The sequence below is a fragment of the Centruroides vittatus genome, unplaced genomic scaffold (assembly GCF_030686945.1).
Source record: "Centruroides vittatus isolate TY-2023 unplaced genomic scaffold, ASM3068694v2 contig_374, whole genome shotgun sequence".
In the NCBI taxonomy this organism is placed as follows: Eukaryota; Metazoa; Arthropoda; class Arachnida; order Scorpiones; family Buthidae; genus Centruroides; species Centruroides vittatus.
Window position 1 is genome coordinate 671,068 of NW_027122196.1, and position 22,721 is coordinate 693,788.

The window sequence follows — 22,721 nt, forward strand, 5'->3', positions numbered from 1 at the left end:
TGTATTCCTTTATGTTTTCTTTTCCTATATTATGAATTGTATTAAATGTATTCTCATTTTTTATTATTCAAAGTATGCTAATATTCTTTATGACCTTCATAATTTCTAGCATACAATCGTTAGCACCATAATTTCCCATATACTAGATTAAAAAAATAATCTTCCATTGTAGTCTTATGTTAAAATACGTAGTCCATATGTAATAAATTTTGTAATATGAAGTACAGGTATTCCTTGCTTAATGCGAGATTTGATTTAATTAAGAATACCTGTACCACATAAAGAATTTTCAATAATTTCAATATATATTTCAAATATTCACAAATATTTCTGTTTATTGCAAGTAGAATTTGCAATTTCGTTAAAAATTATGTATATAAACAAGTAATAAAATTAAATTAGCCATTTTAATTGATTATTTATTTATAAGAAAGAAGTAAAATGTTTTAAAGTTTAAAATAAATTTGAAATATTTCCTTTTATTCAGGATTTGTTATGAAAATTAAGGAAAATTTCAGTCAGAAACAAAAATTTATAAATAGTTTATTGTCAATGAAACCACCGTAAAGAATAGAAACAAGGTAAACAGGATGTGGAAGGAAAGTCCTTAATTCCCGAAAATCATTTGAAATTTTCCTGATAAATCATCGTTTATCGTGAAAATTTCTGGATGAAATAATACATTTCACTTATCACATATTGCTCTGAGGGTTTGTCGATCCCATTATTTATGTGAACTGGAAAAAATTTAAATGAAAATAACGGAATAGGAACATTACCGGAAAAAAATACATGCTAGTAAAATAGAGATTTTCTTTCTTGTTTTAATATATTTCGGTCTAAAAAAATTTAAGAATAAAAACATTTTTTTTTTCACCAATTCTTGAACACTTGGAATTGGATTTAAACTTGAAAGATCGTCTTTAAAAACATTGTTCCTTGGCCTTTTGTATTTGACTAACAATTGTCAACAATGCGTTAACTACGAGAACACAATTTCAATTGCGATTTGCAACACTTTTGTTTCATGTAACGATGTTTACAATAACGAAATCCGTATCTTTGTAGAAATTCCGTACACGTCAGCCCTCCCGCTAACTGTTGAGCATTGTCTTCACACGATGCTGAAAATAAAATGAATAAATTTATAAGTTAAAATATAAAAACTTATTGATTAGAATGATGCCACAATGTACAAGATTCTTACATGGAGATTGCGACGGTGTTGTTCTAGTGATAATTTCACGTGTTGTTCTTGAAATGTAAGGTGTGGTTCCTCTTCTGTCCGTTCGTCTGTAAACAAAATTAGGATGCCTCCCTGCATAAGTTGGTGTGTAGTGAGTATAGTCAGGTATAATATTTTCTGTTTCTCCTACGCAACGACCATCTCTACAAACCTAATATATAAATCATTTATTTATTCGTAATTTAGTGTGTGATGCAGTTTAATAATAATAGAAAGTATTTATTTATTTAAAGTCTAATGAATTCTCTTATCAAATAATAATGTCCTTGATACCCCCTATTTTCGAATATGATATCGATATCGTGTATTATCAGGGAAGTTCACGAGGCTCCTCGGAGAAGTATGCTGATGTCTTAGCCAAAATATTATGCCATCATCAGCATACTTCTCGGAAGAGCCATTGTGAAGTATTTGGCTCAAACCACTCAAATATTTTCGAGACGACGGCCGGATGGCCGAGCGGTAAAGGTGGCAGCCTACCGCTCTGGGGGACCCGGGATCGAATCCGAACGGGTCGAATAATCCCCAGGAATTTTTCGGGGGGTGGTCCGTTCGGATATGTCGGGCCCCGTCCCTCACCACCCGGTCGCCCCATTGTGGGCCTGGCCGAACCTATAATGGGCCTACTAAAAAAGGCCCTCTTAGTGCCCACAGGGCGGAAAGAGTTAAAAAAAAAAAAAAAAAAAAAAAAATATTTTCGAGACTGACCCAAATACTTTTCAATGGCTCTTCAGAAGTATGCTGATGATGGCATAGTATTTTCGCTTTTGGCTGAGAAAGACATCAGCATACTTCTCTGAGAAGTCTCGTGAACTTCTGAAAGAAATTTTCACATGCTAAATTTTTCATATAAACTTCAAAGATTCTATATTATAGAAATGTTTAATCCCGCAACAGTCGTAAGAAAAGGCCTTAGTGTTCGCAGGACAATTTGTTGTTTAGTTTAATTGGATACGGCAATGCAATACGTTGAAAATAAAAGAAAAGAAGACTTCCCGAAAAGACTTTTATGTGAAACTGACTCCTATTTGGATGTTAGAAACGTGATGAAAATCTGGAAAACTCGAAGTGACCGACCGGTTGGTGTAGCGCGAATCTATGGCCATCTTTCAGTAATTTTATCCCCTCAGCCACCGATATTAGGCCGTGTTCGCGGGATTGAAAAATATTCGAAATAAATAGCATTAATAAGATGAAATAGTTTTAACACTATAAATGGCACTGTTTAACAATCTTCCGAGTTTTTTCTTTTTTCGCTCTGTCGGTACTAAGAGAACCTTTCTTCTTTACCCATCGTGCGTTTATCTCGGCAGAGAGACTAGGTGGTGAGGAAAGGAAGCGAAATATCTAAATCGTGGACGATATCCGATATACAGCACATGAGACATCATCGTCCATTATTCTGGAACTGTAAAGGTCCGCTTTTAGCGTCGTAGGTCGAAAAGCCACGCGACCGAGATAATTAGTCCCACCTGGCGTTGGGGCTATAAACGGCCGGGAAAAACAAAGGGAGTAGCGTCTCCGTTTATGGGTACACGTCAATGTGTTTGCCACGTGTTGGTCGACTTGTAAAACGTAAACAAGGGACGGACGCGTTTGTAAACTACGTCGTTCGGAGGAGGGCGGACGTCTTTGGAAGCTCCCAGGGGAAAAGAAGAACCTGATTGGCCGCAAGTTGTCGCCGTAGAATCCCTTAAATTGCAAGGGTGGCGGGAGAAACGGGAAGAAGGGCGAGAGACCGATTACGTGGTAGTCTCTGACACTAGGGAAGCCTTTGAGGTGTAGAGAGAGCGTTCTCCTCTTAGAAAGTCCTCTGAGAAGGGTTAGTGCAGAGACAGGACGGCCACGCGGTTGAGCCAGCTCCGAAAAGCGACCTGAGTTCCCCGGAGTCTGACAGTCTCCAATAGACAAGCCGACGTGAGATACCACATCTTTGTTGCATAGTGTATATAATGTTGTCGAACTTGTACATCCTGTAAATATTTGTTTTGTAAATAAACTATAAATATTCACTGGACTGAGTGTGGAGGTGTGGCTTTCCTCGAACCATCGTACGGACATTCTCGAGTCGTAAAAACCAACTCGGGAAGGATCATCGTAAAGATTGTAACGGATTACGTAAGGATCTTCACTGGAACATGGACAGAACTCTTCACGAGCGATTACCCAAGAAAACTTCTTGAGGTTCTTGATCAAGATTCAAATTCGCGTTTTCTAGAGTGGCAGGTCTGCACTTTGCCACCCAACCAGCCATCTTTAAATTTTTATTTGAATGACAGTGAAGAGAATAAAAGTAAGAATTATCAACCACCATCAACTGTAAAAAAATTGCCGTTTCGAGAGCGCAAATTTAGTTTCTTGTACGTTAATACAAGATTACATAAAATAAAATTAATTAAAATATTAAAATATAAAATAAATATTATAATTCATATTGCTTACTTGTCCATGGCCACATGTAGAACCCTCGGCTGCCGGCCTAAACGACACGCAAAATCCCGAAGAAGTGTCGTAACAAAATAGCTGAGCGCAAACTCGAGCATCTTTCTAAACGTTCAAATTAATAATGTAAGTAATTCATAAGAAATGTTATAGTAAATAAATCAGATTATAAAGAATATCTCTTGATAGTACTTACAAAGCAAGCAGTGGTGCCTCTATCCTTACGACATTGATCATCTAAGGACATAGTTGTTCCTGGTAGTACTCTTGACAGTATTTGGTTATCGTGTGGATAATTATATAAGCACACTGCTGTCTCACCTCTGAAAATATGGAAGAATTCAATTTAAACATTCGAATGAAAATTTTTTAAATATAATCAAGAATTTTGATTAATTTTTTCGTGGTTATGTAAATTACTTGAGGACAAACTTGTTTCTTTTATTAAAAATTTTACTGAAGATTGAATCTAAACTAATATAACATTTTTGAAAATGTACAATTATCAATTATAAATATATTATTATGTATTACTTCTGTTATAAATCCTTATCTTACGAAGTTATCTAAATTCATAAATAGGCATACATTAGTTTTCTTTCGTCATTGATCAAACCGTACTTAAAGATAAGTTAAGATGCGCGTTAAAATGGAGAAAATGTTATTCTCTTAAATAAAAAAACCACATAAAACTAAGAAAAATATGAATCATTATCTTATCCCATTTCTAAGCCAGTGGTTCTCAATGTTTAGGAACAAGTAGCACTCACTAATTGATATTGATGTCAGAAATAACTGCATTAGTTATTTGCATATACTTTTATAAGATTATTTTCTTCTTATGTATGGATATAAGCCTATTTATGCAATAAAACGAATTATTACTTTACTTACTGTAAAAAATGTTTAAATTGTTGAACACTACAGGCTGACCATTGGAACCCTCTATCTGTATGTCTCAAATCACTCATTATGAAACCATCTTCCCAAGGACAATTGCTCGCTCCCGGACCTCCTAGATAACTAGGAGGTTGCGAACCATCATGGACACAACCCAAACTGTAAAAAATAATGTATAGTAAGACTTCAAAACGTTCGTATCGAATATAATAATTATTAATGATTATTAATAAATACTTACAGATGGCCCACTTCGTGTGCTGCAACTATGATGCCACTAAATCCCCCACTGTCTTCGATAATGGCAACACTGTTGACTTTCTCTAATCTTTTATTCACTACACACGCACCTCCAACGTAAGCAAACCCTTTGTATATATAGAAATTAAATTTATATTTTAATATTAAATTCTATTAAAATTATTATATGTATTAAAACATAAAAGTAAAACAGAATTTTTAAAATTTTCACTCCTTGTCCCCAAACCGATCATCAAAAACTCTAAGTAAAATAAAATATACAAGTTATAGAAGGCGGGTTTAAGTAGTTTAACTCTGCCCGTTTGGGAAGAATTAAAGAGTTAAATAATATTAAACAGTATGTTGTATATTATTTATATTTATTTTATTATAAGAGAATAGACTGATAATAGAATTATCTATATCGGTAGAGAAAAATTAATTTACAATTTATACACAATCCTGTATTTGCACTAAAAATACTTTAACTTAATCAACTGCTTATTTACTGTACAGTGTAGTATTTACAGTACATGCGTTACAGTACTGATACAGATGCTTACATATAGTAAAATTCAACAAAATATAAAGTATAATATGTACTCTACTTCATTCAGTAAGAAAAAAATACAATAACTCTACTGCCTAAAGATAAATTTAGCTCTCTGACGGTTAACAGAAACTAATTAAAAGCGTGATGGATAATCGATTTTTTTTACTGTATCAAGCTCTAGATAATAATTAAAATTACGAGATTTTTCCTATTGTTGTTCCACCAGTCAAGTGGATGAAACTACTGAATGTTGACCCAGTAATCGTGGATCTGTGCTTCACCAACGGGCTACCCTCAGGGAGTCTTCAGGATTTTTTCTTCGGGTGTCTAACATCTAAATAGAAGCCAGGATCCCGTAGAAAGTCCTCCCGGGAGGCATCCACCCTTGGCAGTTCACCCTTCTGTCGAGTTACCTTAATCCATTTATCCTATCATCCTACCAATTAGACCGTAAAGGCAGGGTTTACTGTGTTACTGCATGCTCATTAATAATTTAAAAATATAGAAGCGAATTTGATTTTCATAGTTTTACATACTTTTTGATTCTTACATGTACGTTTATATGTTAAATTTGATTTAACATACTGTCTCATGCTGATAACAATAGTAATAGTAAACGGGAGTATTTGATAAACAATACATTTATTTTTTATTAATTTAAAATAAGTTTTCGTTTTACAAAACAACGATCTGCCAAGTAAGGATACCTCACAAAAGGACTTTCTTGAAAAACTGGCCCTTATTTAAGTATTAGATACGTGAATAAAATCTAGAAAACTTCACGCAACTAGCCTATTAGTCAGGTGCGTACCCACTCGTGTTTTATCCACTCGGACACTGGTGAGCATGATGCACCTTTGACGCATGTACCACAGTTTGCACACCATTCTCTTATATATTGATAGCCGAATAATAAAGTACATAAAGTACATAATACATAAAGTAAGCTTACATACCCTTACATAGATGCATATATAAATTGTATTTTTACACGTAAGAACAATATAAGTTATTGTTAATATTTCTAAAGTAAATTTAAAAATAAAGCTGATTTGATTAACTGAGTTTTGGTCAACTATGTGTATTCGGATTGTTTTATCGTCAATGAGATTATGTTATTAATACTTCAATGCGGCTGAGATATTAATTACATCGTTAATATAATAATAAGTTATTATATACAACGTACTATGCATAACTTATTAATTTGATGATGAAAATGTAATGTCACGTACAGATTTGTTATTCTAAAGTGAGAAGTTTCGAATGTCCAAGAATATTAAACGTTAAAAAAATCTTATTTAATTTATCTTAACGCACTCTTTACTGTTATCATTATTATTTTACAACTATTCATTCTTAAAAGTACACACTGATAATTAGTTGCATAATATAAAATTATAAAAGAAAATTTAATTATTTAAAGTGTTATGAAATTAATTGTTAGGTTGAATTATGTACTGTACATAGGTATTAATCTATGCAATATTTTTAATTGAGTAATTTAATTTGAATATTTAATTACAATAGATTTCATCTTAGATAACTGAACGTTGCTCAAGTATTAAAGAAATTCGTTACATTCATTGTTTACAATTTAATATCAATTAATAATTTTTCATTAAATATTTGAATTTTTCAAATTCTAGATAGAAAAATAAAACAAAATTTGAACATTTTTAATTGAAGTAAAAAGTCTTAAACATATCTTGTTAAGTGTTTTTCTCGTTATAGTCCTTAAAATCATTTATAAGAATTTTCATCTTTATGTAATCGAGGAAGTTCTCTGAAATGTATTAATTTTTTTCTCTTGTTCTTTTACTAAATTAATGGGTCATATTTGTACTTTTTTCGCTTTTTCCGCCTAGTGGCACCAGAGGGCCTTTCTTCCCATAACCTACATGGGTTCATTAAAGACCACAATGAGGACATCTGAGCGGTGAGGAATGGAGCCCAACCCAAGTCAATACACAAAAATTTTTGAATAGACTCGGCCTTCAACCCTAATTTTCCAGTCTTTGGTCAGTAGCCGATACTTCAAATTACTGAAGTTTAAAATGGATGAGAGCCCATTATGCAGATTATACCAGAATGGATACACCTACCACGTGATATAGACACTGCACTGGTCACGTGAAGTTTTCTGACTTTTCATCACGTGTGTGTCACATCTAGATAGGGCCAGTTTCCTATAGAAAGTCCTCCCGGAACAGCCCTCTTTTGACATTCCTCATCCCATTTATGCAATACAAAATTGATGATTTTATTCCTCCAAGTATTTGAAAACGAAATTTACTTTAAAATATTTCGTTGTTTTGGGTACGTTTCAAGCGATGCAATAACAATTAAAACTTGGAAATACTGTAGATCCGAATACGTATAATTTATTATTAAAATTTTTGAAACACGAATAACTCTAGCAACATGGACATTAAAAGGAGAACAAAGCAATCCTTCCCCCCCCCATTGTAAGGTGAAAAGTGTGCCTGACCAAAGTAACACGAAATTCAGGTTTGAAAATGCCGTTTCTAAAGTGAAACTAGTTTCATAATCATATCACGAATTGCTTTATATCGTGATATAAAATAAAGAAATTTTGACTTGAACTGTTTACTGTGTGAAATAAACAGATAAATGCTTTTCTTTTTTTCACTTTCCTTATTGCTTTCTCTCGCTTTCACGCGAAAGTCTAATGAGGAAATTCTTGCAAATCGTATGGGTTCGAAATTTATTTAAAGGTTAATCCCACCTTTTACTACATTATTTTTTATTCTTTGAAATTCATTTTATTGTTAGGGAGATAAATGACAAATTTTATGGTTCAATAATATAGAAATTTTTATATTTAATTCATTTTTTTCCGGCAAGGAATGATGTTAAATGAATCATGACTGAGTGAATTACAATGAAAAATCATCCGAAAATTCATAAATGTTTACAAGGTGAATGACTGTGATGACTTTCAACGAGGAAGAAACTAAATTTTAATATAGATAAAAATATAGAAAAAAATTTTGTTTTTCTAGGAATTCAACAATCATCAATATAAAGGATAATTTACGATATTTTCGAATAAATTAAGCTGCAGATAGGATCTGTAATAAACTTTCCAATGTCGATTTTTTTCGTAATTCATTTCTGCACACTCGATATCTCTGTTGATATAGAAAATTGTAAGATATATTCCGTTATTTTTAGCTTGAGTGATCACTTTCCGTGAAGAAATCTTGTGTTTTAACTATATTAATCAAATGTAAATCCTTGAGGCCTTCTGTTTTAATATACTTAATATAGAAGGAGCTAAAAAAAACTATCGTATTTTCGTGCGTATAACCCGCGGGTTAGGTATTTGAAACAGAGTTTGAAAGGAGTGCGAATTATGCAGTGGGCCACATACAGGTTTAAACTGAGATTACAAACTTAGGCTTATGGAGGAATGGCACTTCCCATAGGTGCAGAGTATATGGTGGCGCAGGTTACCATAAGGTGGTATTTTCATTCTAACAATTTTTGCAAGTTATATGCCATTATACGCAAGAAAATACGATAATTTCTGTTTCATTTCATCGTTTCGTTTATATTATATACAAAAAAAACCTAATAAAGAATCCACTGTATTTCTCATAATTTAGATAATTTTCTTCTTTTATTCTTAGAGAAATAATTCTAATTTTCTCAGAATCGATCTGTTTGTGCCAATGTTAATGATTAGACATTTTCGCTTAGAAAATACTCAATGAGACTTTTTAACTCCTTGGTATATAAGAATAGCCTACTGCCGCACACATATTAATGTATCAGAATATATGTTAAATATAATAGATAATTCACAGGTACAAAAATTGATTATTTAGAAAATGACATGTAAATATCAAATATAATAAAATTACTCATTTAGTACAGTTTTTTGTACTCTTTTCGCCTTGCATGCACAAATAAAGCCCTTTCAAGCCACCGTGAGTTTGGCCAGGCCCACAATGGGAAAGCCAGATGATTAGGGGCGGGACAAACACTCTGAAAATATGCCGTTTCCGATTGCTCAGATTCGATCTCTTGTTCCCCGGGGCAATAGGTGATACCTTTAAGGTTTTTCGTAAATTAATATAATTCTATTGTATAAAACACAACGAAAACATTATTAACTTCAAAGACATGGAAGAGTGTTTAAATATTTCTTATAAAATTAAAGAATTGAAACAAAGTGCTCATGCTTAAATAACAACAATCCTTTAATGAACTTTTTAAAGTTTCTTCTATATAAATTCCTAATGATTGAAACATATACAATGAATTAATGTGACAATGCATGCTTATAAATTATGCCCATATTCGAAACAAATTTTGCCATTGTTCTTTTAGCAGTTTGCTACTTAGAAGCAGCCGAAGTATGTGAGATCGTATTATGACTACGCTATTTAATATTACTTGGTCCTCCGGTGACTAACGAGTAAGTCAAACTTATTTTAACTTGGTCAATGTACAGTACATGCAATATACTTATAATATGTAGTTGTGCCCATGAATTACTTAACGTAATGAACTTACATGATAAATATATATATTTATTATTCTCGTTTTTTATATAAATACGAATAATTAATGTGTCATAAGAAAAGAAACGTTCTTACCAGCAGTTCCTCGACTACATCTTCCTCCATTGAACTGCCTTCTACACATGTCTAATTTAGTAATAACAACAGCCAAATCGAAAGTTGGTAAACGATCCTCTCTGTATAAATATTTTCCCATATCGGATAGTGCACCCGCTGCATCAACAGCATCATAATTTGGAGGGCGAAGACGATTCTTCTCTAAATATGGTGTAGCATCTTTATCCTAAAAAAATTATTCCAAATTCTAATTAATTAATAAAATAATTTTTAATATATTTATTAATATTTTCAAATAGAAGTAATTAAAACAATGGCGCTTCAAAGCAACAAGCAGTTAAGCACTTAGATGCAGTCAAAGCATAAGAGTCCGGATGTGAGATCACTACGTGCTACACTATTATATTTATTTCGACTTGGCTCTCTGGTGGCTAAGTTAAACTTATTTTGGCCATTAGTGGCTCAATTACGGATTCGGCTAAACCAAACTTTTAAATTATCTTCGATAAATTTATTTAATTTCATTAATTAAACTGTAATTAAATTAAATTTATTAAAATATACTTTTAGCTTACATGTATTTTTTATTATTGATTGATAAATAAGTCCTTACCTTTGCCACAACCATACCAGCTAAACTAATTTTGACTTTTGGATTGGCTAACACTTTATATCGTAAATCTACCTGACAAAATAAGAAAGTAATTTTGGAAAAAAAATCAGCAAAAAAGTCATTAATTTCATTAAAAAATATGCTAAAAAGTTAGCTCACCCCGTTCCAGAAACTAACAAAATAACGTTTTAATGCCCTACTATCGCTTCCATGTAACAGAAAAGTATTATAATCAATAACCACCAAAACTTCGGGCCAAACTGTAGTAGGGGCCTTTCTTTTGGTTCTTCTACTCCTAATGGTCCAGTCCGAATTATTGGCATAACCCGCTTCTAATTCCACTAAAAATAATAATAATAATAACAATACATCAAAATGACTTTAAAATTTACAAATATATATATTTTTTAAATTTAATTTTGAAAAAAATAAAAACATTACTATAATCAGAATGTGATAGGGGGACATTTTGTTTCCTTTTGTAAACGACGTGGTTAGCTGAAGATAGCGTCGGTAGATGGCGCTGCATGTTGGGAGTTGTTGAAGTGTTGCCGTCTTCATCGAGGAACATCTCATCATCAACGTAATTATCCTCAACGACAATTAATTGTTTCGGAATTGGTTTGATGACAAGATGATTACCAATTGTTCCTTCCTGTTTATATAAAAAATACATTGTATTAATTAATTAATCTGATTCTTCCCTATTATATTAATAAATAAGTAATTTAGCGTGTAAAAGATTACAAAAATTAAAATTATTTCCGTGTCTAAAATGACTTTTTTTTTAAATTTTCGTACCATTTAGTATCAAGTATTGAGGAAGAAACATTTAAACTATCATCGTATTACAAATATTTTTTTCTTTTTTTTTAGGAAGCGCATTAAATTTACTGGAGTGAAATCAACCTTTAACTAATTTTTTCTTCAATTTTTATAATTTTAGCTTCCTTAGAACAATAAATTGTTTCTAAAATCCTTAATTATAAAATGCAATTTTATTTTTAATGAATATAATTAAAATAGAACGATATTTACCAATTGTAGACTTCCATCCTCCGCATGATTAACGAGTAGTGCCGCCATCTGGTTTTCATCATGATAACTAACGCCCATGTCGGAAATCGCATGTTCCTGTTCATTACAGGTCAAGAAACTGAGGATAAATTTGATACAGTAAAAAATATATATATTATGTCCCTATTTTTACCTGCGGTTCCATTTCTTTATATCGCAGTTCATTTCCTTTAGTTTCGGCCGCAAACAGTTTCATTGATTTTAACCGATCTTCCAATTCATGATTTCTCTTCAAGTTTAAATGGAAATTCTGCCCGAAAGCTGATAAGTGTACCCGTTTCGTATCATCGGATAGAATCGAACGTTTAGATAAAGATCGTACGTGAACAACGTCGTATTCAGGTACTAGGAAAATAAAAAAATAATTATAATAAAAAAATTAATTAAAAAAAATAAATAAAACGGTACAGCATTAAATTATCCTACTTTACATCCTTACTATTAACACAATTTACATAATTTAAGCAATGGAAAGTTAGAGAATTGTTCGTAAATTTGATTAAAATTCAGGTAAAATTTCAACGAGAAAAAAATAATTAATACATAAATGCATGAACAGTTCGAGCATGTTGAAGCTATTAGGCGCATGATTTAATAGGGGAAATATTGTTTAAAACTTTTACTTAAGATGAGGTTGGGCTCATGTTTATTAGCCTGAATAGAAAAGCATTTCGAGACAGTGAATGTTTATCTGGCATCCCATTTACCTCAATCTCTTAAGAATCAGGTCAACAGTTTCCTTCATTGCCAAGGACATTCCACCTTCTCGCCTAAAGAATTAACTGGTTGTTCGTTATCTAAGCGTTTAAATGGTGAAGAAAAACGCGATATTAAACATAGGCCGACCCTTTTTTTATCTTCTTCTTCTAAGAAAAGTTATTTTTGGTCATAAATTAATTGCTGGTTTCCTTTTACGTTCTGGCCCAACAGCTCGAACCACGACTCCAAAAGTTTAATTCTTATTATAATTTATTTGCAATTAATTTAATTGTGTTTAAATAAAGGAATTTGCAGGAAATTTTACGTGTCTTTAAAAGTGAAGGGGCTCTATAGGTGTAGGCTAATTGAAACGAGGTCATGAAGTTATAGCTATGCCCCAAATTGTTTTATACGACGTTTTATGTTATTAAGGGCTATATTAATGCTTTTAATTGTTATCTATAACGTTATCGCCGTTAATTAATGAGATTAAGATATTGATAATTGTACTATGTTGCTATCGTTTTGTAATTTAGAATCTTATCTCTTATCGCTCTCGATTGGTTCTTTTCGGTTTACGTATGGAACGTAGGCCTATCGATGGTTTAAATGTGTAAAAAAGGCGTTTTTTAACATATAAGTGAATTGGGAAATAGGTGACAGTCGATGACAACGACCGTCTACTAAACAATTGTCCTTGATTTTTGACTGATCATTCACCCAGAAGTATTACTTAGCATAGATATTTATCGCTCTTACCAGTTTCCCTTCTTCGGACATTCAACTAAAAATGTTTATTTTAAATAAATTAATCAATAAATTTAATTCCAATGTAGAGATAATCAACAATAAAATTATATATAAAACTCTCTTAAGTGAATTAAACCTTTAATTATATATGCCCATTTAGATCTAACTTACGTAAGTATAGTTCATATATTTCACAGTTTATAATATATTCAATTAAATAAAGGAAGTTAAATGTAGAAACAATATAATATATTATAAATCTTATAATAATAAATATATATATAATCCTATATCCATATTTACCATTGTCATGAAGATCTACATGGAAGATCTTCCTAAGTTCTTCTTGACTTAATCTCTCGTGAAACTAAAATTAATCATAATTAACTTAAATTTAAATAAGTTATTTATTATATTTTATGCTACAAATTAATAAAACATTAATTAATATAGAATGGCCCAAAAGTCAATTCATCGCCGCGATTTTTGCCGAATTTGTACTGAATAAAACATTAAAATCTTTACAGTAATTTACTTTTAGGCCATCCTGTATAAACAGTTTTTTTCTTTTTTTTAGAAGAATCGTTTAAAATATATTTATAATTCAGTTATTATACGTTTTAAAGCTTTTATTTACTAATTTATATTAATAATAATAATATTAAAATATTTAATTTTTAATATACGGCATATAGCAGAACCCGCTTTACGACTTCTCGTTTTACAACCCCCCTTCTTATGACTAGTGTAAGTTTTTTTATTGACTGCATAAACTGCTGAAGTTAAGTATTGCACACTTTATTAGTTATATTTATTTTATTATATATAATTAAAACTAAATTACTGGGGATGTAATCTCCATTTACGACAATAAGTTTATAAAACTATGATGGCTCGCTTTACGACTTATTCTCAATAATCAATTATTTAAAAGCGGGGTTCTACTGTCTAATGATTTTTTAGTAGTTATATATAAATATAAGGAGAAAATATACTATTTTTTACATTATTTAAATTCGAAAATATTTAAAAATTAATTATTTTTAATTTCGCTTTTATTTTAAGGATAAAAAATAAATAATTTCGCAATAGAAATGACTGATTAAGCCAACCAAATAAATCGTAAAGAAATAAATATATATTTAATTTCCTAAATACAGATAAATTTATCTTTAATCTCATTTCTCCAAAGCATAAACATTCGTCATCCCTTTGTATGAAAATTGACCTCACTAACCCACTTGTTCGTCCGTGCAAGGTGTTGATTTTCTGCACGAGATTGAAAAAGCTCGCAAACGATCCTACAGGAGCACTAAATTTAGCCAGTTAAATGTCCGAAAATGTAGGTATGTATTAAATACATGCATACGTTATATCTAGTAATTATTTATAATTAGACCGGGTTTCTGGTTATCGACCAAGAGGAAGAAGTAACTAGGTTGATGGGAGAATCAAGACCAGAGCAATCAACTCACTCGCCAGACGTACAATATTGTTTGACCACGCTTATAAACGATATTCATTGTTTTTCATCCTCCAATTTCTATTAATAATTTAACTCTTCAGATGCTGCAGAGTAATTTACTAATAGATATTTCAACAATATATGCTCCTGATATCAATAAATAAGAGTATTAAGTTTCTAGGGTCATTGACGGGAAAATAGGAAAGGCAAAAATCATAGAGATGGGGTCATAGATTGATAAGCTTTTTACGAGTTATCAATTATTAAATTCCGTTATTTTTTAAAATTATTATTTTATTAAAGAACTTGACCTACTGGCGTACTTCTTTAAGTAAAATTAAATATTTTTATTTTGAGGATAATGAGAAAATACTTACCTTTTCAAATTTGGATTCGCCACATATCCACAAGGTGGCAAGACCAAAAAATATGACAGCAAAGGACATCGGTCAATATAAGGGCCAGCAAAGGATAGGACGGACGGAAACGTGAATCCGTGCCGGCCGATATGGCTGACGAATTTTTATCAGGATTCAGGATTGCGATACGTGTTTGATAGGAATATAGCCCCGTAACCAAAGGGCGCTACAAATACCCGATATCTGTTGGAAATAAACACACGTCTTTAATTATTTTTTAACATAACTTACCACAAGATAATGTTTAGATTAACTCCGTTAATCCAAATTTATTCCTAACTGGCTGGTAGGGTCTATACCTGTAAAGGAAGGTGCCGACCTAACCAACTGTCCACCATCTCCTCCTGTGCTTGTTGCTTCCCCGTAGCGGGTTAGCAACTGGTCTACCACTGCCAGGTAGCACCACGCTACTCGGAGGAAGGGGAAGATGACCCACTTCTACCCCCTCCTTTTCTCGCCAATCGAGAAAGATTTTGGTCCACCCAACCAAGTAGGGCATGACGCGCCATAACTGACGTAAAGATCATTCGCTTTCCCTTCTTACATTTAAAGACGAAACGCATGATTTAATTGACCAATGTTTCTGTTTCTGTCGGCTTTCTCACTACGAAAAAAACTTTTATTACCCTCCATAAACAAAATCGAAAGATTAACTATCCAAGTCATTTTTACCATATTCATATAGAACTACCCGTTACGTAGAGTATCGATTATACGAAAGAATTATCGATTTTTAAATAGAATTATTAATTACATTGAATGATAATCGATTATATAGGGCTGATGATTATTATCAATTGTAAGAAATTATCGATTGCACAGAACTATAATCGATTGTGTGGAACTATCGATTACTGTATCAAAGTCAAAAAAATTATAAAATATTTCCTTCTTTAATTTACTCAATTTAAATCAATCAAAATAAATTTTACAGAAATCGATTCCTCTGTAGTCCAATTGTAATCCACATATTATATTAAACATCGCAGTGGGGGCGCGTCAATCGATGTATAGCAGTTCTTGGTAGCGCCACCTGAGAGCACAATCGGAAGAAATTTCGTATTTTTTTTTCTTTTTTTAAATTCCCCATCAAAAAATAGGACAATAATAAGTTGAGGTTTTTATTAAGCGGTAGTTACACTTATTAACTAAATATACAAAACATAAAATGTCTAGCGATACGCTTCTTTGTTTCTGGTATATTTCTTTTTATTTTTTAAATCGGGACAAAAATTTCCCGATAAGAAGGCTCTGGAGCGTAAAACAATTAAAAAATTCAATTTTATCATACTTCCTACCTCTTTTGATAAGCTCATTATCGAAATGAAATAATAATAATAATAATAATAAAAAGCCTGGAAATGTTTTTCTCGTTTAAATCTCTTCTTTGTTCATTGACCATTAATTAGAAAATGCTAATAATAAAATAATTTAATTTAAAATTCGGACATTGTTATTTATAAATCAGGTTAAACTAGATTTGAAATTAACGGTTTCTGCTTAATTTACTTTAAAAATTATTCTTTTAAATGTGGATACGAATATACTTAACTCATTTACAGGTTAACTTCATTGTACATTGTTTAAATAAATAAATAATAGAAAGTTTAAAATACTAAACAACTTTTTCTGTTAAATCAAGAACTGAAAAACGTTAATTAAATATTAAATCTTATTAAAATTAATTTTATAATTAATAAAAACATAAATGCAAAGACGGATTATTGCACTTATAGAAAATTTAAATAATGTAACATTTATAAAAATATGAATAATATTAAAATTGAATATTAAAAAAATTAATTTAAAAACTTTTTTTATTTTACAATTTATAACGTAAAAGCTTTTTCATTATGCTACAATCACAGCCGAATTTAGACTTGTGGTCTTAAGCTATAGAGTATAAGATGCACTTCTCCCTTCCCAAATAATAATAAATAAATTAATGTAAGCCCAAAGATATGAGCCTCGAAGCTTGAGGCCCTAAGCTGTAGCCTCCTAGCGTGAGGCCCTAGGCTGTAGACTCCTAGCGTGAGGCCCTTGACTCTAGTTTGTTTAGCTTATATATAAATACAGTTATAAGTATAATTAGACCAGTTATTGCTCTCTTAAGTGCACATTATTATTATTATTATTATAAAAATACATAGAAATATATTATAGTAAAATATTATAAACGAATTTTAAAACTTTTTAAATAAATTTTATAAAGAAAAAATTTAAATATTTTTCTAAAATTCTATTTTAAGAAATAATTAATCTTTCCTAAATGCCATTATACAGTATTACAGTTGATAAATTATACAAGAAATTCTGGTTTTTATTTACTCGAAACCGATATTCAATACGAAGATTTATTTTTGATTCAAACATTAAAAATTGCCTTGTTTTTCCTTGTTAGAATTCGTACTGTTTTATCCAAACCTGTATACTTCATTGCTTCTTAAATGGAAAAGTGATGTGACAACGTTTGTGAGAGTGGACAAAAGGGGACAGTGAATTGAATAGAGTCACTCAGGGATAGTCTCGGCGTGGTTCTTAGACAAAACCCATTAATAGTATATTATTGCTAAAAAATCGTGTCATCCAGTGAATCAGTCATGCGATCGAAACAATAACATGAAATTTCCCGTGTTTGTCTATACGTTTGCATTGATTACCATACGTAGATATTGAATTGCGATAAGTTTTTACTTTCCGTTTGTCAACACCATCATTTTGCGAAAATAGGGGAATTTTTCGCTTTTGCCTTCACCTTTGACCTGGAGTTGAAAGGCTGTTTCGCTTCTAATTAAACACTTCGTGTATTAAGTGACGTCAATAACATCAACAACACCTGCATAACTTTTATTTCAGCCATAAAAATAACAAGGATAACAAAATTATTTGGCAAAGAGTAATCAAGTCGTGCATGCATTTAATTGTTGTAAACTTTTAAATTGCGCATAAAATTCATGAATTTAAACATAATTTGCTTAAATTTTTCTTTGAATCTGACCCAAAAATCTCCTTTTTTTTCTTCTTTTTATAATAATAATAATAATAATAATTTAAATATTTTAAAATGCCATGTATTTATTCACCATTTTATAATACTTTTAACATCTTTTCTTGCATAACTACTGAAAGTTTAAAAAAAAAAATTAACCAATAAAATGCTATTTTAAGTATAAAATTATCGTTAAAATTGTTATATTTATTCTCGGCTTCTATCATTTTTTTCGAGTAATTATTATTTCTTCCACACTAATTCATTATTATGCAATATAATTACCACTTCTATTGTTTAAGTAATTGTTTAGAATAATAAAATATTGGCATATAAAGAAAAATTCATTTTAAGAGGGAAAAAAATCTCTTTGGTTGCTTAACACGTAAAATTTTCTCATAATAAAATAAATAAAACTCGTAAACGAAAAAAAAATATTTAAATATTCCCATCCGGTGACGACACAACCGGACTTGACACTTTACTGGATGACGTCGCGAAAAGAATTGGCAGAGAGTCAAAACTTCGTTTTCAAATAATTTAAAATAATTTTTTTTTAAACATTTTAAACAGGAAATAAAATAATTTCGAGTTTATCGATCTAATTTTTTCCCCAGTAAACTGGTTTTAATTTTACTGTAAATCATTAGATAAATGACATTATTTAAATTATTATAATTTGAATAAAATTTATTATGAATGATTTTTTATCCTTTATTTTTTAAAATCTTTCTGTCTTGTAAGCGCTAAGAAAGCCTTTTTGAGAACCCATTATATGTTTGATCAGGCCCACAATAGGGCCTAATGGATGGTAGGAGACGAGGCCTGATATTCAAATAGACTGAGCAGGAAAAGCTCCGGAGGTTCCTGATCTGAATAACTACCCAGATCCATTTAAAAGATTGTTTAGTGCCATTATCGTTTCAGTCGTCTCCCTTATGAGTTCAGCCAAGCCCACAATGTGAACAGGCAAAATGGAGAGAACAAGCCCAAAGTTAGACTGTTTTTAGCCCTATCTAAGAGGCCCTTCCAATGAGTGTAAAGCCAAAACATAGCCTGGTAACATAGGCCCTAAAACTGTAACCGTTTAGCTCACGCCTAAATCAGACACTAAGTAACGTACAGAGCTCAGTTCAATCTACTCACGTAGACCTATAAAGTGGCAAATCAGAAAGCTTAAACAATGGCAGGAAGGACGAGATGATTAAGGCGTCAACCTACGACTGACAGACTTGCGATCGAATCCGGGCCCCAGAAAATCTTCATAGAGGTGATCAGTACCCTGTCGTACCATTGTGGGCCTGACCGAACCCATGACTGGTTTGAGGGAAAAAAAAGGCTTTATTAGTGTCCACAGTACAGCAAGAGTTAAAAATTTTAAGCTGGAGAAAGAACTTTTTTAAATATTTGTAAATTATGTTAATCGGGGGAATGGAATGAAAGACGTCTTTTACAAGAATTTTAATGGTTGTTTCTACTTGTCCTTGATGATTAAAATGTGTTTTATAATTTCAAACGACATTTCATTTAACACCTTACTACGATAATTAACTTTTCGAGGATGTTTTTATGCAATTAATTATATGCATTTCCTGAATTATTTTAATATCTTGATGGCCATTAAGCGTAGTATTTTCTCCCTTTCTTGAAGAAAAATTTAAATGAATGTATGTTATAATGGAATATTAAACAGCTTTTCTGGCATACGTTATTAAATGTAATTTTGATTTTTTAATGTCTGTCACTTTAACAGAATTTTATACAATAATTGTGCAAAGTTTGTTCAATCTTACATCTTGAAATTGTTCTTTGAAAGTTGTAAGAAACTTGTTATAGGTGGTCATAAAATGCATTTTTTTTAATTAGGGTAATATGAGGAATTTATCAGTAACATTCAGATATATTTTCCACAATTTCTCTCGTATCTGATAAATTTTAAAGTATTTAAACACGGAAACCCATTAAATGATATCACTTCTTACAATTACAGCTTACTCTTTGCATTTTATGCGTGCAATCAAAATTTTGAAGACCCTCTTCACAATTTTGCTCCAGAACGAGATCTGTAATTTCACCTGCAAACTGCATTAAACTAAGTTCAATTCCATAAAAATAACATTTTCGCTGGTGAAGTTGGAAAAATTGTGTTTAAGAACATTATCACAGTTTCAATAATTCAATAAATACAGCTGTGATTACATCTTTTAAATATATTTTTTCTAATGTTTAGCAAATCTGTAACTGCTCTTATCGGGAAATTTCAAAGCATTTATGCATACAAAACCATTAATAGACTGTGTTAATCTTTAACTTTGCAAATTTTTATCTTTATTTTTTGTGCTGTACAGTTAAAATTCTGCAACCTAGAAAGTACATTCAAACAAACCCTTTGCAATGATATAAATTAGGCAGTCTACAAAATATTTTAAATAAATTTCTTAACTAAATTAAACAGGCATTCGTAGTATAAAAAAAAAATCAATTTAAAAATCTATATAAATTCGAACCTCCAATAACGGCCACCTCTAACAGCGGCTATTTTTTGAAAAACTTTTTTAAAATAAAAAATATATATATACAAAATAACCTCCATATAAAGGTCATTTTAATGGTCTCATCAGTGGCCATTGTTCGCAGGTTTGACTGATTTAAATAATATTTCAAATATTTATTTCCTTCTGTATCTGTATTCTAAGAATATATTTTTTTAAATTTCATATATATTTAAAATTGTTTAAAGAGCAGATTTTTTGTAACAAAAGTTACAAATATTTAAAATAAATAAAATAAAATAAAAATAAATACAGGAAACTTGTTCTTACTGCGTGTGGCAACATTGTACTATTGTGCTGCCATCTGGTAAGAATGAAACGAACGAACGAGGCCATTACACCTTTCTACTTAAATAATTTTCATAGAATGTCTTTCTAATAACTTGTATATTTATTCGTTTAAAAATTAAAATTTTATAATTATATAAACCCATATATTATAATACATTGGTTTATATAATTAATAATAATAACTTATTAATAATAAATCTGTATTTCAAATTACTTTACAGTATTAAATTTTAAGTACCTATTAACGAATTTTTAAAAAATTAATTAACAGAATTTTAAAAAATTATATACTTTAAATTTAAAATTAATTATTTTGTATTTAAATTTAAAAAAACAAATAAATAAATAACTTACCAAATTTTAAAAGTGTTTAAAACTTGTAAAAAGTAGAATACAGACTACGATTTTATAATTAAAAAAAAATCTGTAAAATAAAACAATATTTATATATACAGTATATATTTAGGCCTATACATAAAACACATAAAAATTTCAAATTTGAAATTTTTCTTAATAATCCAATCAGCATAGAACGTATCAATCAATTTCTTCCTGCATCATTCAGTTTAAATATTAAAAAAAAAAAACACTGACCAATCAGGGTGGAGGCAATCAATTCACGTGATTAGCCCCGTACGTACATTAAAAAAAAAGAAAAAAAAAAGTGTTTGAAAGGGAAACCTTGAACTTGCTATAGGAGGTTAGTGATACTACAAGTTGATTTTGGCGCCAAAAATTAACTTGTTGTATCGGTCTGTGACCCGATGATTTCTTCCATGTCATACTATGTAGGTCACTTTCATTTTCCCACAGTATATGATACTAAAAACCAGTGATGACTGGTTAAACACTAGCATCATTTGCATGGAATGGGGACTATTCCACATCGATGTGAGAAAGATGCGACCAGAAGGGGTTATCACTTAATGACGTTATCACAGATTAGAATCAACCTAAATTGTTTAAAGGAGCCGAAATTTTTCTTGTATTTTTTTCTTTTTGTGTGTGTGTGTGTGTGTGTGTGTGTGTGTGTAATTTTATCTTTAACACTATAATGCGTGTATTTAAAAATATATATTTATAGATCTACATAAAAATATTCGGGCGTACAGTTATTTTGTTTATGGGAGGATCTAGTAAATGACAAAACTTACCTGGCCAGGTGAGATCTTCGCTCGTAATGACCTGACGGTAGAGAACACGTGCAAAACAGTCGCCCTTGGAAGTGCTCACCTTATATACGTCTTTGCGGGGTCACGTGATTGTCGTGCGGAAAAACTGAAAGTGCCAGCAAATTCGTCATCAAAAAATCGGTGGGATGTTACTTATAAGAAAATTAACCAAAACATTAGAAATTTAGTGTAGTTTATAATTATTTTTTCGTTTTATTTAGCTATTGATTTTTTTCTTTCTTTTATGAAAATAAAATAAAGAAAAATTCAATACTTATAACTGTAAGTACACAACACTTTTAACTGAGCAAGATCTAAAATTCAAGCTTACGAAGCTTGAATTTTGGATCATACTCAGTTAAAAGTAGTCTCATACTTAGCCTTGTAATGTATACTCGGTTTCATGGGCTATAATTTGTATGGAAAATTATAGACTCATACCTAAGAATATACACACGACAGCCTTATATGTCTGAAATTTGTATCAGAAATTGTAACCTCATAATTAAAAGTGGCCATTTGAATCGTAAATCATAGTATCTTCATTATAACTACTCACATATTCAGCTTCATAAGCCTTAAATTTAGATGGAAACTGTGGTCTAATAGTTTTATTCGACCTCATAAGCCTGAAATTTGTAGCTTCATATTTAAAGGTGCAGAAAGCCCATACACAGCCTCACTTGCCTGAAATTCGAATAAA

The 22,721-nt window shown here is 30.9% G+C and overlaps 1 protein-coding gene across 5 annotated transcripts; it reads right to left on the reverse strand.

Annotated features, from left to right (window-relative positions):
* Positions 1 to 526: 526 nt before the first annotated feature.
* On the reverse strand, positions 527 to 22,046 carry LOC136975534 (A disintegrin and metalloproteinase with thrombospondin motifs like). Of its 5 annotated transcripts, XM_067270604.1 has the most exons (16): positions 22,001 to 22,014; positions 21,201 to 21,270; positions 14,973 to 15,197; positions 13,434 to 13,497; positions 11,815 to 12,026; positions 11,643 to 11,738; positions 11,046 to 11,259; positions 10,764 to 10,945; positions 10,605 to 10,676; positions 10,010 to 10,217; positions 4,830 to 4,956; positions 4,583 to 4,747; positions 3,885 to 4,011; positions 3,689 to 3,793; positions 1,208 to 1,397; positions 527 to 1,124 (listed from the first exon to the last, which is right to left on the reverse strand). In XM_067270604.1, exons 3-16 carry the CDS (start codon positions 15,039 to 15,041, stop codon positions 979 to 981), a joined length of 1,977 nt encoding a protein of 658 aa, XP_067126705.1. In that variant the 5' UTR covers positions 15,042 to 15,197; positions 21,201 to 21,270; positions 22,001 to 22,014; the 3' UTR covers positions 527 to 978. The 5 variants fall into 5 exon arrangements, with proteins under 5 accessions (XP_067126705.1, XP_067126707.1, XP_067126706.1 ...); XM_067270606.1 differs by lacking the exon at positions 21,201 to 21,270 and having other exon boundaries at positions 22,001 to 22,046; XM_067270605.1 differs by lacking the exons at positions 21,201 to 21,270; positions 22,001 to 22,014 and adding an exon at positions 18,163 to 18,289.
* Between the last annotated feature and the right edge of the window lie 675 nt (positions 22,047 to 22,721).

Coding starts and splice junctions, on each gene's coding strand:
- LOC136975534 (XM_067270606.1), bottom strand. CDS start 15,041: ATGTCCTTTGCTGTCATATTTTTTGGTCTTGCCACCTTGTGGATATGT. Junction 13,498..14,972: donor GCGAATCCAAATTTGAAAAG/GTAAGTATTTTC, acceptor GATTAATTTTAG/TTTCACGAGAGATTAAGTCA. Junction 12,027..13,433: donor TGTAGATCTTCATGACAATG/GTAAATATGGAT, acceptor TTATTTTCCTAG/TACCTGAATACGACGTTGTT.